This window comes from Atheta coriaria, unplaced genomic scaffold (assembly GCF_025399875.1).
Source record: "Atheta coriaria isolate IRGN ID8LTWV9N9 unplaced genomic scaffold, Caltech_Dcor_3.1 hic_scaffold_6_pilon, whole genome shotgun sequence".
Classification (NCBI taxonomy): domain Eukaryota; kingdom Metazoa; phylum Arthropoda; class Insecta; order Coleoptera; family Staphylinidae; genus Dalotia; species Dalotia coriaria.
The window spans coordinates 5,528,638-5,545,325 of NW_027045448.1; the positions used below are offsets into that span (position 1 = coordinate 5,528,638).

At 36.6% G+C, this 16,688-nt stretch overlaps 1 protein-coding gene across 1 annotated transcript; it reads right to left on the minus strand.

The window, feature by feature from the left end:
* Window positions 1-13,042: 13,042 nt before the first annotated feature.
* LOC135794127 (G patch domain-containing protein 1) lies at window positions 13,043-16,672 on the minus strand. The gene is made up of 3 exons (XM_065305292.1): window positions 16,446-16,672; window positions 15,020-16,385; window positions 13,043-14,005 (listed from the first exon to the last, which is right to left on the minus strand). The coding sequence occupies exons 1-3, from the start codon at window positions 16,516-16,518 to the stop codon at window positions 13,132-13,134; spliced, it is 2,313 nt and encodes a 770-aa protein (XP_065161364.1). The 5' UTR covers window positions 16,519-16,672; the 3' UTR covers window positions 13,043-13,131.
* Between the last annotated feature and the right edge of the window lie 16 nt (window positions 16,673-16,688).

A 16,688-nucleotide genomic window follows, 5' to 3' on the forward strand; every position in this document is an offset into this window, starting at 1 on the left:
GTTATAATTTCAATTAAAAGTTAAACACTCATTATTTCTGTTAGAATGGTATCAGTATCAGACTTGTAGTCGACTGATACGCCTCCGTTGGTCGATACGTGGGTGATAAACTAATTATTACCAAAGACCAGGCCACACTCTGCGCAGTTTTACATCCTCTCACATCCTTACTGCAGTGGTTTGACGCAAATCCCAACAACCGGCGCGGCGTTATAACCAGATGCGATATGCATGCGAAATTTTACCAAATTCCGCGCATTAATCGAGAGAAAGGAATTTAATTACTCACATCCTGTCGCTGGCGTTTTAAATTACTTCGCACCTCAGCCGGTTTATTTGCATCACATGCGATTATAATAATAGTGATTTTAGTGCAGTATGCAAACTCGCTTCGAAGCAGGTAAAATGAAACACAATCAAATGTGTGACTTTTTTTTAGTACTTCAGTGAAGAGAGGCTACGAAGTGTGCACTTAGCGACGGTAGGAAACTCGGAACCCTTGTGAGTGCTTGTCGTTATCGCCACTAATATTAATTAACATAGATTCCGAATTATATCGTTAATATTGCATGTGCTCACTTGGAATATGAATAGCACCTACGAGTGTTGCTACTATCGCTCATTGAACTCCATTTGCATTTGAGCGCTCTACTTTTGGTGACAGTTTTTCAATTCGACAAATTTGATAATTATCACTAGGGCTACACGAGTGGGTGTTACTTGAAATGCGTGTGAATTGGTAAATGGGTAGGGTAGGTAATGGAGGAGGCAAAAATTTCTTTTTTGAATTTTTTTCTTCTCCTAAAAAAACCAAATAAAAAAAATTATCTGCTCGAAAACTTTTTCAAAACTTGCGTTTTTATCCAACTTATTTGAAATTTATAAAATTTATGGCAAAATCAAAGAGTATTTTGTATTTTTTCGCTATTTTCAGACAAATAACCTCGTTATTTACAACAACTCTCCGTTTCTCTTGTTATTTGTACTCTAAAGCAAATTTATACTACCTACCAAAGGGTATATTTTATCCACCCACTGAATTTTCCTTTCTAATGATACTTGATCCAACACACTGCGCCGCTAAACACCTGAATTATGACACAAGCAACTTTTCTTACATTCTGAAAATGCTCCGATCGAATCTAGTGTAGTCTTAATCAAATCTCCACCTAATCCAAGTTTCAAATTTATCCTCACAAACGACTCGTCTCGCCGCTTGCTTTTAGTTCAACCTAGTTCCAGTTTCTCTCAAGGCGGATGTACTCCTAATTCTAGTTCTAGATTGAACGCCGATGACGCTCCCGATGACAACGCGATCGTCTCGCAACAGACGCCTTCTTGTTGGCGTCTCTCTGCCTCTCCTCGTGCTTCGCCGCCGCCCGCCCGCCGTCGTTGTAAATTCTAATTTTGTTGCCGGGGCGTGGGCGTGCGGCCAACATGGGAAAGCGTCGTGCAGCGTCGCGCACATAATTTAATTACTTACAACCTACGTCATGTGCGCGATGCACTTTTCTGCATATGGAAAGTGACCTGCACTAGGGACGAGCGCTTGCGGAGGATGATCAACGCGCCACTTTCATGTCGTCTCGCAAATGCGCTCATTCATCCAGAAACGATCATTAATATTCATTAAATCGCGTGTGCGCAATTGAATCATTATGACAAATTGTCTTTTGTTTTCTCCACCGTGTAGGAAAGTACGGAAAGTAGTAAGTAATAAATACATTTGTATTGTTGGGTAATGAGAGGCGCTTGTGTTTTGTTTCGTGGATTTCTGAATGGAGAAAAAATGCATTAACCGCGATAGTAATACTTTGGCGCCAAGGACGAATCGCTTACGATTTAACTCGCGCTAGCGCCGCACACTTGTGCAGAAATGCAACGTGCGCTTGCGATTTACGTTTATGTAAGTGTAATTGCTTTATAATGTCATAGTAACACAGATACACTTGTTACTACAAGTATAAATAGTAAATACCTGCAATATTTCATTTAATCTTCTACTATAAAGCTATTTAATTTGCTGCCACGCCTGTTTAATATCATCTACCACGCATGCGGTGGTACAATTAAAATTCAGGTATGGATTTGTAACGGTTTCAACTGCATTTGCATAAGAATACCTTATGTGCTTCCTGGAAGATGACAATTTCTTTCAAACTATTCGACTTTCAACGCTTCAGAGCAACCAATAAATTATGCTTCACACGAAATCGGACAGGTGCTTGCGAATTTACATTACAAGCACTTTTCGTATGCAAACAAACAAATGTTAAGTTTTACCAGCTGCAAGATGTCCGCAATAAATTTTCACACAATTTGGTTTATTGTTTAATTTTTGTTATTTAGCAGTTGAGGAAATACTATACATTCTTTTTTTTTAATTTTTGTGTCGTAGCGCAGATGTAAATTTTTATAAAATAGCGATTTTCAGCTTTTCTGATGTTTAAAAGCTCATATTATTGCGAAAAATTGTAGTAAACAAAATATCAAAATTTAATTTTAATAAAATTTCGAGTTTTTGGAATAAAATATTAAATTTAAAGAGCAGTTAATGAGAGATAATGATTAGATACATTTAAGTACTTGAAATTTTAAATTTTAAGTAAATATAATAAAATACCGATCAAAAAATCATAATATTTTATATTGAACAATAACGCCAAGTAAAGAAAGAAATATTGGCATATGTTTATAGTTGTATCATGTCGTTATTTCGCTTCAGAGTACCGGCATACATAAAGTTATCATATGAATAGCACTCCGACCCACACAATGTGCATGCGCCATGTTTGCAGCTGCAAGATGTGACAATACACCGATAGATAAGAAGATGTCAATCGGGTCAACATTTGCAAGGTCATGTTTCAGGTAGAAAATGATATTGCAATGTAGGTATTATTCAAAATGCCAATGCAAAATCCGTATTTACTTTCAACGCCTGTAAATAAACGAGCAGAAACTTTTCAACTCCTTGACGAAGACGAACCAGCACAGCATCGCGCACGACATTGAGATTTATTGTCTTTCATGTGCCATTAAATTGACGATTTTGAAAGCGCCTGACTGTCGATTGCAATTGGCACAGAAACGAGGCGCGCTTATGAAACCGATTAAGATTAAGCCCAATACATCTTTCATTGATGCTTTTTATTACATTATTCAATTCACGATTCGCCTATTTTGCGAGCACAGTCGCACGCCACCGATTGTGGGTTACGAGACGACATTTTTTGCCACGAAATTCCACAAGTAGGCAATTTCAAAGAAGTACTTACCTACTCTGTGTAAATAGATTTATCGGCAGATTAAATCTACGTTGTTATTTATGCAGATTAGATTCCTGATGCATGGTGTTTAGAGATGCAAGTTTACTGTATGCGCAAACTTCGATTAAAACTCGATATTCCGTCCGACAAAGCAATTTATCTCTCGATATTTCGTTGGTTCACTTTTTGGTGTTGTCGATACTATAACTTCGATTAATAGAAAAGGCTATAAATTCAGCTGGGCAAGGCGAAACACGAAATTAATTGAAATATAAGTAACAAAAAACTGCGCTGAATCTAGACCATTGTGTACGTTCGTAAAATATTACGTTTTAAAATTTAAAACTGTATTTTACAACAGCAATGAAAAACCCTTTGCAATAAACCGTGTTTAGGTATATATAAGCTGTATAAACTTTATAATACTAAATTCGGTAAGCATATTCAATGCTCATATTAATATTTAAAAGGATAGCTACCTGTGTGTGATGGTTTGTTACCTGCTGAGTGTTAAATCCACCCAAAGATGTTTGTTATTGCTGTCGCGCAGTAAAATAATAATTCTATGACTAGTTGCTTTCGAGAATTGGAATTGCGATTCGACGCCCGCGAATGTCCGCCCGTGTCCGTGAGACATGTCGTTTGAACTCCGAAGGAATTCTGAAGGTTATGCGCCGAATTTGAATTGTAGTTATATTACTTTAGTCCAGCAAACAACGTCGAATGATTTAAGAGTGAACCGAGACTTTTAATCAGATTTTTTTCTGAGGTTTAGATACGTTCCTCGACGAGCACAACACAGAATGATTGGATTGCAAGCAGATGTATGACTATGACTAATATTACTACAGCAAAAATGCAAATATTGATGTATTAAGTCATTCTTCCTGGAAGTACATTTGTGATTTGAATATTATAAGTTTTCCGAGATAATTCCAACGTCATAATTCAAATTCCACAAACGTTTCGCACGTTTTTTATGTTTTATTTTTATTTTTATTTCTTCAATACCACTTTGAGAGTTATTGGACCCCATCAATTTATTTCTAATGGTTGACGCAGCTAATAAAATGGCCATTCTCAATAAAAAACATATAAAACCCCCAATTACTGCCAACAAGGGCGTTCGTAACCCGATGAACCAAGAGGGAAGAAAACCCCTTTTCATCGAAACCCTTCAATTTGAAGAACCATTCCGGATTATGTACTAAAAACTTCACCGACGGAAGAATAACGATTCTTCCGCTTCCAAACAAACAAAAAAAAAACTAATAATATAATACAAGCTTCTCGTCTCCTCAACGTATATTTTCATAGTCGATACAAACATTACGCACGTGATGTAAACATAATCATATGCTAACTTGTCAAAATTGAATTAACCATGTGCGCATATGTTTGTTTTGATGCTCGGTCTTAATTACAAATAATATTCCAACTATGGTGATAACCGTGAAGAACCAGAAACGTGTTTGAAAAAAGTGCGTGGAGTGTGTATTTCCTCAATTTATTTCGAATATTTATTTTCGGATATTTAAACGTGCGTAATTTTTCGTATGGTTAGTTGATCACTGCTTTGATGGTATTTACATTCCAATGCAAATCGAACAATACGTGACAGATAGATTTTTTGCTCGTGGATCATTGCTCTCTGTTCTTCGTAGACTTTGTAGTGGTAGTAGAGATTAATGTTAGTTTGCGGTAATAAATTATACAATGAAGCGTGTGGTCATATGGCGGGTTCAAGTTCGATTAGCCTTGACGCACGACGTTCTATTTCATTAGATTTGCAAACGGCATAGATTTAACAGATTATTGATAATTTGCCTAGATAACAGACACGCAAAATTAAGATTTGTGCGCTAATAATCAAAAAATAAAAATTTTCATTTCTAAAAAAACTCACTTTTTAAATTAAAATAAGCTTAAAATTAAAACAATAAAATTATAGGTAATATAACCTTAATTATGGTACCCTAAAGTTAGGTTATGTCAAAGTTTTAGCCGCAAATGTGCGAAATTTATTTATTTTCATGTGTACTTGCATATTTAAATATTTATTGTATATCTGCAATCGCTAGAATATGCCAATACTATCAGAACATGAGAACGTTTGGAATTTTATTCCGAGAAGGTTCGCAACCGTTGGAATTTCCTGTGGTTGCCTTAACTATTCGCCATCGACGCATCGGAGTGCGAAAAGTTTCGCATTTTAACGATCTAGCAGTTCGCATTAAAACGCAAACAGCTTATGACACTTTTACTCTCCATGTCAACCTTACCTTTGGTAACAATTTCCAAAGCACATAACAACAAAAGTACAGCCGTATATATTTACATTATGTCTCATATTTTTTTATTCACCTTAACTGAAAAATTGTACGCGCACACGAAAAAAAAACCTGCGCATGTAAATTCCAAACAAATATTTACAAAAGTGCATACTTATCATAACTCACTTACGATTTAATTTATTATTTTTCGTTCGTAACATAATATTAGGTAAACGTCGCACTAATTTATTTATTACTTTTAAGAAAAACAAATATTTTCCGTGAGTTATGGTAAAAAGTATTTTCTTTTAATTTCATGCTTTTCGCAACGCATTTCGTGCTAAACACTTCTTCATTGTTCTGTTAGGTGCCGCGTGCGGTGTTCGTTTTTACACAATTGCATTATGGCCGTCTTACCCGTCTTATTATCTTCCTAGACTCTTAAGGTCCTAGCCGACCACTGACGACCATGTCATCCGTGCTCGAAGGGGGTGCAATGAACGGAAAGAATATTTATAGCTTAGGGTGCCTGCAACCGCAGTGCGCTCGCAATCTTTATTTAAACATAAGTGCATCTAATGCCCAACGGTGTTGAGAACGTCGAGATCCTTTAGATAAGATACAGAGCCTAGCGTCTTCAAGTCTGAACCGTAAACGCATTGCTAAAGTTTGAAATTTTAACACTGCCGGCATAAAATCGTTCTAATTAAGAGCAGAACATGATAAATATTAAATATTATCTTTAGGTATAATCTACCACCCATGAAGATACCAAAGATATATTTAATCTGAGTCATTTTTCATTATTTTTGCGGCGTTTGAAAGTTTTCTATTGAATGTTAAAAAGGACAACTGGTTTATACAATAGTTCTGTGACACAAATAGAAACACGTGTCCTATTTACATGTTTTTAATGATATTCACTGAGTGAATTGATTATGGTGCGTGCATATGCACTCTGTATGTAAAGTTATGTTGATAAGTCCGAAAAATAAACAAAAAATAAATAAATTTTTGTTTTTTCAAATGTCGCCAAAACATTTGTTAATGAAAGTTGCATAATGGGGGTATTTGCCATGGCCCTTGCGATATCAGTATCTACGTTATATTCTGTGTGTGTACGTGTGTGTTGTAAAAGTTGATTCAACGCGTACCGACGACATTTCAACTTCCCGATTAAGCATTTTTTAATTCAGTATTTTGCATAAAATATCAACTGGATATTGTGCAGTTCAAGGTTTAAAAATCAAATTCGATTCGTAAGACATGCATTAAACATTATACATTAAACATTCCACGCGGAGCTTATTCAATATCTAACGTGTGTATAGTATACTACGTTTAAAATGGCGCGCACTTCGATATTTGCTTACGCTGCGACGTAGTAGTAAGATCGTAGTGTTTGATTTTTTTGTTTGAAAGGCTCGTTATTTTCGTCAAATCGCTAATGTCCAACACACGCAGTCGAACGACAATGACATTCTACACAAAATGATTAAATTATGTAAACGTTTGATTTCAAGGCAGCTTTTCGTCATTTTCTTCGCTTTTTTGTAATTTCGAAATTCCAAATTCAAGCATTTAAAAAAAAGTCTTACGATTTGTGTATTGCCTTGCGTCTCTAAACATAATCAGGAAACTCGCATTCCAGTAAACATTGTTTGCCTACGCGACCTATTAAATGCGCACGAAATTTATAAAACTAAACAAAGATGCCGGAAAATGCGGCCCGCACGCGCAAGCTCACGCAAATAGAATTGTCTTAAAATACATCGTTCCAGGGCCAAGCGCAACCGACGCGGATTGCCTTTTATTCTCCATCTCCAGCCTTTGCTTTCTTTTTGCGCTTGTTTCATTCACTCGCCGCTGCAGTTGCATCATGAGGTGCAGCCAAAAAAGTGAAGCAACGCGCTGCAAACCACACAAACGAAATAAACGATCGCGACGAAGAAAATAACTGTGACGCAATGGAGGCGCGCAGGAGACGCTAACCAACCGCGTTGATATGCGTAACGACAGTATACTGCAAGTCTCCTAGACCGATTAATTAACAGAGGAATAAAAACTGATGCGTCTATGAGGAGTACAGCGGGAGAGATGATAAAAATGAGATCTTAAATTGTCTTAAAGCAAGTAAAATTGTTTTAAAAACGCAAATGTTTTATTTTTTGCAAATTGGTTTGCCTACCATACGAGTAGTTCCCGTTCAAATCAACTGTCAAACGAAAAAGTACACAATGTTGCCTATACGCATTAAATGTCAAGCAACATAACTTAACTTCTACAGTAGAATCTTGATAACTCGAACCTTGTTAAGTCGTAATCCTCAGTAACTCGAAAAGATATGCTATTCCCTTCCGCTGAACCCCGAACGACGCACTAACTCGAATTTTTTAGACTCAGTAACTTGAACAATAAGCTATTTCCCTGTGAGGCATTACTCGTACATTTTAATACTCAGTAACTCGAACTGCAAATACTACCTCAGTAAGTCGAAGTTCATAAAATTTTATGATTTCTTACTCGAGATTCCCGGAGCTCAAAACTCGGGATTCCCGGAGCTTAAAACTCGTGGCAATAAAATCAAAAAGGAATGTTCGGGGCTCGGGGCCTCTTATCTATTGTTTTTGTTTTGCACACGTGCAAGGAATGAATTCATTCAATAAACTATCTAATTTCTAAGAAACACAGATGTTATGTTTCTTCATTTTTGGTCACTTTTGGTTACTTGGCTCAGTCAGTACATATTTGTTTGGCTGTTAACAAGCAACAACATGAGTACAATACAGCAATTGATACACTACGAACTTACATTGAAAGATGTAATGATATCGAGTATCATATATTCGGTTCACTATATGAACTAGAAAAAATAATTGATAAAAAATCTGTAAATGGCTTGAATCAAACGAAGATAACAGATTTTTTATCAATTATTTAAAACATACAGTGTAAGTTCATTCATTATAATTATGTACTTGACTTTCATTTTATATTACCTAATGTAATTTGTCGTAATAAATGTTCTATGAAATTGTGCCTTTTTATGTCGAAATTTGATGAGTTAACTCTTCATATCTCGAAATTCTTGTTAAGTCGAACTCTTGCTATCTCGAATTTTTTTTGGTTTCCCTTGACATTCGAGTTATCAAGATTCTACTGTATATTTTCTTTGTTTTTGACATTTTCCGTGATTTCAACAGTTATTCTGTTCTATAGGATAGAAACAAATTTTAAAAAAATAGAAGATAATAAATATCGGTCCATTTGTTCCTGAATTATAAACAGTGTAACATCAATTTTGTTTTATGTAGATCTAAAGATTTTAAAATCGTATGAAATGTATGTTTAATTTCATAAACTTCAAGTCTGATATGATCAGATGTGGTAACAGTAGCTGTCAAAATAATTCCCAAACAAAATTTCAAAGTATATCTTAAAATTGTTTACCAAAACTATAAATTGTGAATGATTTCCGCGAATCTCACTTAAGTACATATTTTCAAATTCGGTTGTAATTTCCTTCTCACTGCTGTTACCTAAATAAAGTAATGTCATTACAGCAGTGATAGAAACTAGTGACTATTTCAGGACTGTTCTATTTTCAACCACTCAAAGCACTTGTATCTTCGGGGGGATAGAAAATAACATCAGTGAGAACATCAAATAAAACTGCTGAAATCGAACCTGCGATCGTTTAAAATATGAGGACATTTTTAAATAGTGAAAAAGTGAAAAAAATGAGTGTAAATCACTTTAAAGCAAATATTGAATGAAACTATTTACACATGATATCAGTGTAATCGAAAGTTGTTTGACCAAATTTTTAAATATTGACTTAAACAATTGCAATTTTGTGAGTTATTGCGTCGTAAAATTTTACACACGTGCGAAATGCAAAAAAAAAAACGTTTTTTTGTAATTTTAGAATTAATTATCGTCTGTAGCAGTAATTATTCCACAGTAGAACATTTCCATACCAATGTCAATCGCCTAGTTAGATAGAGATTCTTCCTTGGAAAAAAACATTCGAACTAAATAGATAACAAAGTGTCAGCTATAATCAAATATCTCAATAGTGGCGAAATAGATATTCGACATATTAATCAGGAAATGATTTATACGCAATAAAGTATCACTTCATAAAGTGAGTAGTTGTGATTTATAAATATGTACACTGATAAATAATAATCACACTACTTCTTCCCAAGTGTGATAATAGTAATAAAAATCAAATTAAATTCGAAAAAAAAAACACAGTGTATATAAGTAGTGCTATCTTGCGTTTATCTAAGAAGCAGCTACCTAGTGTTTACAATAGCTGTAAAATTACATATTTAGAGAAACTCGGGCGTGTTGCAATAAGATAATATTGAACATGAAGCATGTATGTGAGATAAAACTAAGTCAGGAATGCATAGTCGTATACTCGTATCAACATTGCGACATGGCGACTGAAAATCGTCCGCTGCGGGTCGTATCCAAGTGAAAAGTAGCTTACAGCCACATATATTTCAGTTTGCAGCAAAATGAAGCAGTTAATAACGTGTAGCACTTATAGTTTCGTGTTTTTCGTTTTTGTTCCTTGCTCACTTCATTTGTGTGTGTTGATGTTCTGACTCTCGCAAATGCTCTCCCCCATTTCGTTGCTCACTATGTTAGCGAGATCGCCCCTATTCTGGCCCCCTGTTTAACATCTTGACGTCTCTTCCATTCGACCCTGCTCACTGTGTGTGTTTTGTGTGTGGCTGTTGCCAATCGATATTTCGACTTGTGTGAATTTGAATATAATTGTCGAGTCCATTCACGTCGACGACTGCGATGGGTGATATATCAATGCTAAAGGAAAACACACGACACATGCACGCGTGCATCGCAAAATACAAGGGGAGATCGAGATGGAATGCCGAAGAGCCCCACGAGTATACCATTCGTGTTTCAACAGTCATTATCTCATCGATTACTCTTGCGGTGGGCAAAAAATGCGTTTATTGACTTTGACTTGGATGACACTTTGATGTTTTCTGATACGATGTAGCGCTTATGTCGTATTAAAGTATCATATTTCATTTTTATTAATGATTCGCCCAGTGTAAGCTGTGTGTTATTACTGAAGTAATTCTAATTATTGCTTGTTAAAGTCTGTAATTTGCAAATCCATCTGTTGTGTTATTCAATAATCCCATGTTGACATATTTATAAGTTATATCTAACGTTTTACTATATTACTATGACCAATTTAGCATAAACATTCTAAAAAGTTAATTTAGTGTGGTCCAGACATATGGTTAGTTATTGGGCCAACGGGTTTGTTCCAAGTAAGGTCAGTTACAACCGTTGAGACAGGTCAAACCCTCATGTCCCTGCTGAGGTGCTGACTATCGATTTTATTCGAGACAAAACGTAGCAGGTTTGAATTCGCAGACATAAAATTCGTACTCACGCGTAAACCTGTACAAAATGTTAAATTTTACATATAAATTACAACATAAAAATAAAAAAAATCAGAAATATATTACATCTCAAATGTCAAATTTTGATTGACATACTTTTACTATAATATTATTGAAAAAAAAACTCTAAAAAATAGATCTCATTTTAAATTCTATAGTTTTTAAATGCGTTGTAACAACCCTGTGGTTGTGGTTGTGTGCATCATTTAGCCGCTTATTATGTTCACATTTTTTTAGCATACCCGGAAGGTGAAACCCGCCATTGTTCATCAACATGCGTTGTGTTGTCTAGGTAATAATAGAAAAAATTGTGAACAAAACGCACGCAATGAACGCGGCGCGCAGTGGAATAAAAAAACGATTTCAATGCCCAAAAATTTGTTTCTGTTTCTATTGTCGGGCGGGTTTTACATATTTTCAGCTAAGTGCGTGCATGCGTCCCGGACGCACTGGACAATAGAAAATAACGAGCGAGATTAGGGATTTTATATCCAATTTTCGAAACGATTCCACGGACGCAATAATTCATACAATATTTTCAAGGGTAATACATCGTGGTGTCGTGCTTTTGTGGAATGCAGGCATATTGCACCTAGGCATGCCCGGGGGGTTGGGGTTGACACCCTTTGCGAAATCTTGCGGCGTGAAATCCGATTCAACTTTGTGCCTTCTGTTCTCCGGCTCTGCTCTGTGCCAATATCGTGTACAACATCCACGCGCTAAACGATTCCGCAAAGTTTTTCCACACACAGGGTGTACGTGAATTTAATTTTAATTGTATTTATTGTTTGACGGGCAATGAAAAGATGCCCTTGTATATAATTTTTACACTTCACCCTATTGCACAAAAGGTGCATACGCAATGGATTGCACACTCCACACGAATAGAATGCCACCGCAAAAAGGAAGCAAACAATTCTAATTAGTCACGATTTATGGTCGAATGGGATACGGTTATTCTTCATTCCTTCTTCCGCATGCGGTACCTACACCCGAGGGTGCAATGAGGTGGCAAATTCTAATGTCGAATTTTATTATTTCATTGCGATTTTATAACGGCACGTAGTTGTAGTAATCCAATGCGGTTTAGCAAAAAAAAACCTGATTTTATTGATATAAGTCTAATATTTGCATATCAACACTGTCGAATCATTGATTCTTATTTTCGTAACCAAATTCAGTTACGCTTTTTCAAATAACAGATTAAAACATGAATACATGGATTTATTTTTTGTGCTGATAAGAAGAATTTGACATACTTTTGCGTTGTCAAATTCTATAGGCGCCAGTGTGTGGTTTGGAAGTGGTTAAAATTGATATCACACGACACTACTTGAATTTGTTGCGTTTCCAAAATACATGCTTACATCGAAACCAGTTTCGTACCGCAGTGATCTAATATAATTATATATAATCACTATCTAAAGCTAACTGCGTTTCTTTTTGGCGAAAAAATATTAATTAATTGGTTTATAAATAGGTCATGATCAGTGCGATTTTCGAATGGCTGGATTTTTTGCAAATTATTTGCAGTTATCAAAAAACGCGCCGTGATGACGCCAAAAAAAATGTACACGGTAGTAGAATTATCTAATTTATTGTGTACACGTGCGACACTTGAGTATGAGTTTCTGATTTTTCCATTCGAAATCGTCAAAGCCAATATTGTTATAAGCCAGATATCAAACTGGAATTTCATTGATATATTCGAATCGAACATTTTGGTATAGTGTAAATATTTGCTTGTATTTATTTAGTAAAAATCAACGAGTTCCGCTATAGATGTGAACTATACAAATTGCAATAGGAAGTACGTCATCGAAAATGTGATCAAACTAAAAGCAAAATTTCGATTTTGACATGTTTGGAAAGATAACAACATTTTGATGACTAGTGATACCGAAAGACTGCAACATTGTATATCCGATGTTTATTATTTGAAAATTTCCCCCAAAATTTCAGGGTTTGAGTTTTTGGTTTTGATTTCAGGCGTAGAACTATTGCATCAGTTTTATGTTGGCCCTGATATGTTATGGACAGGACGCGATAACAAATTTCTTTGATTTATTAATTTAATCGAAACCTTCATTAGGAACATTAATTAACAACATTAAAACATGTTTATATTATTGTTGTTCATTTGTCTCGCTTGCTCTTGTGCTTCTTATGTTTGTGTTTCTCCTTTTTATGTTTTTGCTTCTTGTGTTTGTGTTGTTTCTTTTCGCTTGTCTGCTCATCGCTTTTCTCCACCCAGTCAGAATCCTCATCGCTGGCGGCGCTCTGCTTAGGTAAATTTGTCGCTTTTCCCGGCTTTCTGAAGGTAATCTTCGCCGGTAATCTCGGTCCGTACATATTGTCCGAGCTAATCAAGTTCTTCATGCCCTCATCGATAATCTCCGGCGTTTCTTCATGCGATGCTTGTTTAGGCGCTTCTCGTACTCTCTCGGACAATATGGACTCCACGTTCGACAAAATCCCCGGCTTCATCGGCTTTATTTGCGGCAACAGTAAATCTTCCGCTAAAGTTTTTGCCTTCATTTCGGCATCCCTTGCATGTCGCTCCTCCTCTTCTTCGTTTCTTGTTGTATCATCGATGTGTTTGTCAACGGTGTTATCATTATCGGCGTTAGTGTTATCCTCTTCATCGCTATCGGAATCCATGAAAACGGCCTTGAATAGATCGGCGTGTTTCGATATGTCGAGCTTTTCCGTGGGATCCAACGCCGGTTTTTTTTCAGCGACATTGGTGGCGGGACGCTCGGCGCTCGTGGTCGACGATGACGCCGTCGCTGTAACTGATACATTTGCGTTGTTGCTAACCGACCACGGCGCGGATATTGTTTCTATTGCTGGAACTTCAGGCGGATTTGTTGATGCAGCAGTGATCTCGTTGCGCATTTGCAGACCCGCCTCGTGGACAACATTCGATTCGGCGGTCGTATCCAACGAGGAAGCGCTTTCAAAAATTAAATTTCTATGACGCTTTTGCTTCGTTTTAAAATCAGCATCACTGTTAACAGAAAAAAACCGTAATGAATCATTTTCAACACGTCAAAAAAGTTTTATCTTTAAACACTTAAAAAGTTTTCACGCGTTCGTCTCATGATAAAATAAAGCTGAGCTGGTCATACACGGATATTTTTTGCATCGAATTCTGCAATACTATGTTTCCACATGTCATCGGTTACAAGTGACAAAGTTTCGCAAAGTCCACGACCTTAAATAATTCCAACATAAACATATCCCGATGCGCCGCATCCCAAAAATACACATTGTTACTACATGTGAAATGTGTCGACCGAAAAAATAAGATAAATATGTACATTTAACGTCTATGCGACGTCTAGAGCGTAAATGCGCGCTGAGAAAAAAGCGCAGAGTAATAAATGTCAGCGTTTTGGCGCAATCCGAAATGTTACATACGCAAAGAAGCAAGTGCAAGGCTCAGGATCAAGGTTTGTTATTGAACCCAGAACCCACCACGCATGAAACGACGCAACAATGTTAATTAGATGCTAATTGTGCAAAATTAAATTTGGCCGAAAGCATTGACTCTAATGAGTTATCAAGAGTTGTAAAAGTGTAAACACGAGGACACGTGTAAAGAGACAATTGCTGAATTGCAACTTGCACGCCCTTGAACTCGCGCGCGCAATACTAGTCGTAAATTATGTCGCTACGAATTAATGCACTACTAGTTTAATACCAATTAACTACAAAGTTTAAAATACCGCGTTAATTTGTGATCGGATTTATCAATATTTCAATTTGGGCGAGTGACCCTTGCCATTTGCATTCTGGACGCCATTAAGATGTATTTAATCACATATCAGCTCAAAAATCGATTCGAATCCACCGAATGTTTCTACAACAAAATTAAATCTGCTCCAAATTCGATTGCGTTCGAATACGAGTTTACAATGTCCTAATTTTTGAAAACCAGATTAACAAATCTTATCGCCAAGCAAATAAAAACTGTGTAGTGAATGTGTCGAAATATAAGCAAATCTGAATGAATAGTTACCTAAATACTGGTTCGGGCACATTGAAGCGCTTGCATAAGAGCGCGTTCGGCAGCCATGAGGTGACAACACGCGTCAAAGGACCGAACATTTTTTTCGCCACAGCGTCACGCTGGTCCTGCGTCCCGTGGGTGGTTCCCGACGGTTGGACGGGCTGCAACATTTCGACGTCCGCTTCCGATTTGCCAGCGGAAACAAATTTATCAAATATTAATCCGGCCGGGCCGACGTCGAACATTGTCGCAAGTTGTGGTGCCTCATTTTTGATTTCCACCGTTGTTGGTTTTGATATAGTTGTTGTTGATTTGGGCGCCGATAATCTACTGTTTGTTGTACCCTCGCCCAGAATCAAAGCTCTTGTCGCCGCGTCAATTTCGTGCCTCTTAGGTGTCACTTCCTTATCGTCTGGTGTTTGCTGAGGCTCGAAACGTGACTTTCTCACTTTATGCTTGCCGGTAAAACTGCTCGGTATCGTCGGTGGTGGAAACTTTTCCACCATCGACAATTCATTTCGTGCTTGCACAAACATATCCAGTATCAATTTACGTGTGTCAAGTGATTTCGGTTTCGACTTTTCCGAAGATAGCTCGAAATCATATTTTGTTAAGTCTTCTTTCACGTAGATGTCTTCGTCGTCGTCTTCAAACGCACCGACGCCGAACGCCTGCCCCGATATTGATAATTTTTTGTTGTTGGGTTCATTTACAACTAGTTTCGATGACGTGAATAAATTAATATGACTTCTATCTAAACCCTGATAGCCCATTCCAAAAGAGTTTGACTTTGGATTAGATAAGGCATTTTTATATATTTCTGGTATGTTACAAGCATTTTTATTGCTAAAGTTTCTTTTTTTAGTATAAGTCTTTGGCATTTCACAACCATACACTCTTTTTGAACCATCTGAAGGATCTTCTTCATTGATATCTTCATTATCTTCACCTTCTTCTTCATTACCGTGTTTGTAACCCATGTGTCTTAACAATAGATATCCAATGGTTTCATTGCCACTGTCAATCAATGTTTGCAATACTGGTTCACCAGGAATGGGCCCATCAGACATGACTTGCTTTTTCCTCTTTCTACTAGTGTTGTATTCATCTGTTGCCTTTACAGTTTGTGGGGCAATACCAAATTCACTCATATCTTCTTCATCCATATAATCCTGAGCTCTCTGTTGTTTATTCTCTGCTTTACTTGATCTGGAACTTTTGAATTCTGATGGTCTCCAACCCTCAAGGGAACCAACAGTGTTGAAGAATCCTGCTGAGAATCCTCCTGTAAAGGCACCATGGAATCTTCTTCTTCCTTGAGCATCTTTGGCAACTTGGTCTTCAATTGGAATGGCTCGTTTCTTGGGTACATTATCTAAAATTTACAATTACTAGTTAGCTTGCTTGTAAATTAGAATTTGATAAGTTTTCATACCTTCATCATATGGTTCAAGCGCTTTGCCATAGAACCCACGAAATTGTGCTTCGTCTTCGGAATCGCTAGACATTGTTGTATGGTATTTAACTTTATTAGGAGCTAAACAAAAACGTTTTGTAGACACAGGTAAACATTTTAACCTAGAAAATAATTTTCCTATTTGAATTCATAAAAAAATCAGGAATAGGACTTTTACGTAGGCATTCAGGAGCACAGTTGACGAATTTAATTTGAAAATTT

Excerpts from the sequence above, each read along its gene's own strand:
- LOC135794127 (XM_065305292.1), bottom strand. The coding sequence starts at position 16,518 with ATGTCTAGCGATTCCGAAGACGAAGCACAATTTCGTGGGTTCTATGGC. Across the intron at positions 16,386-16,445 it reads GCTTGAACCATATGATGAAG|ATAATGTACCCAAGAAACGA; the intron begins GTATGAAAACTT and ends TGTAAATTTTAG. Across the intron at positions 14,006-15,019 it reads GTGCCCGAACCAGTATTTAG|TGATGCTGATTTTAAAACGA; the intron begins GTAACTATTCAT and ends TTCTGTTAACAG.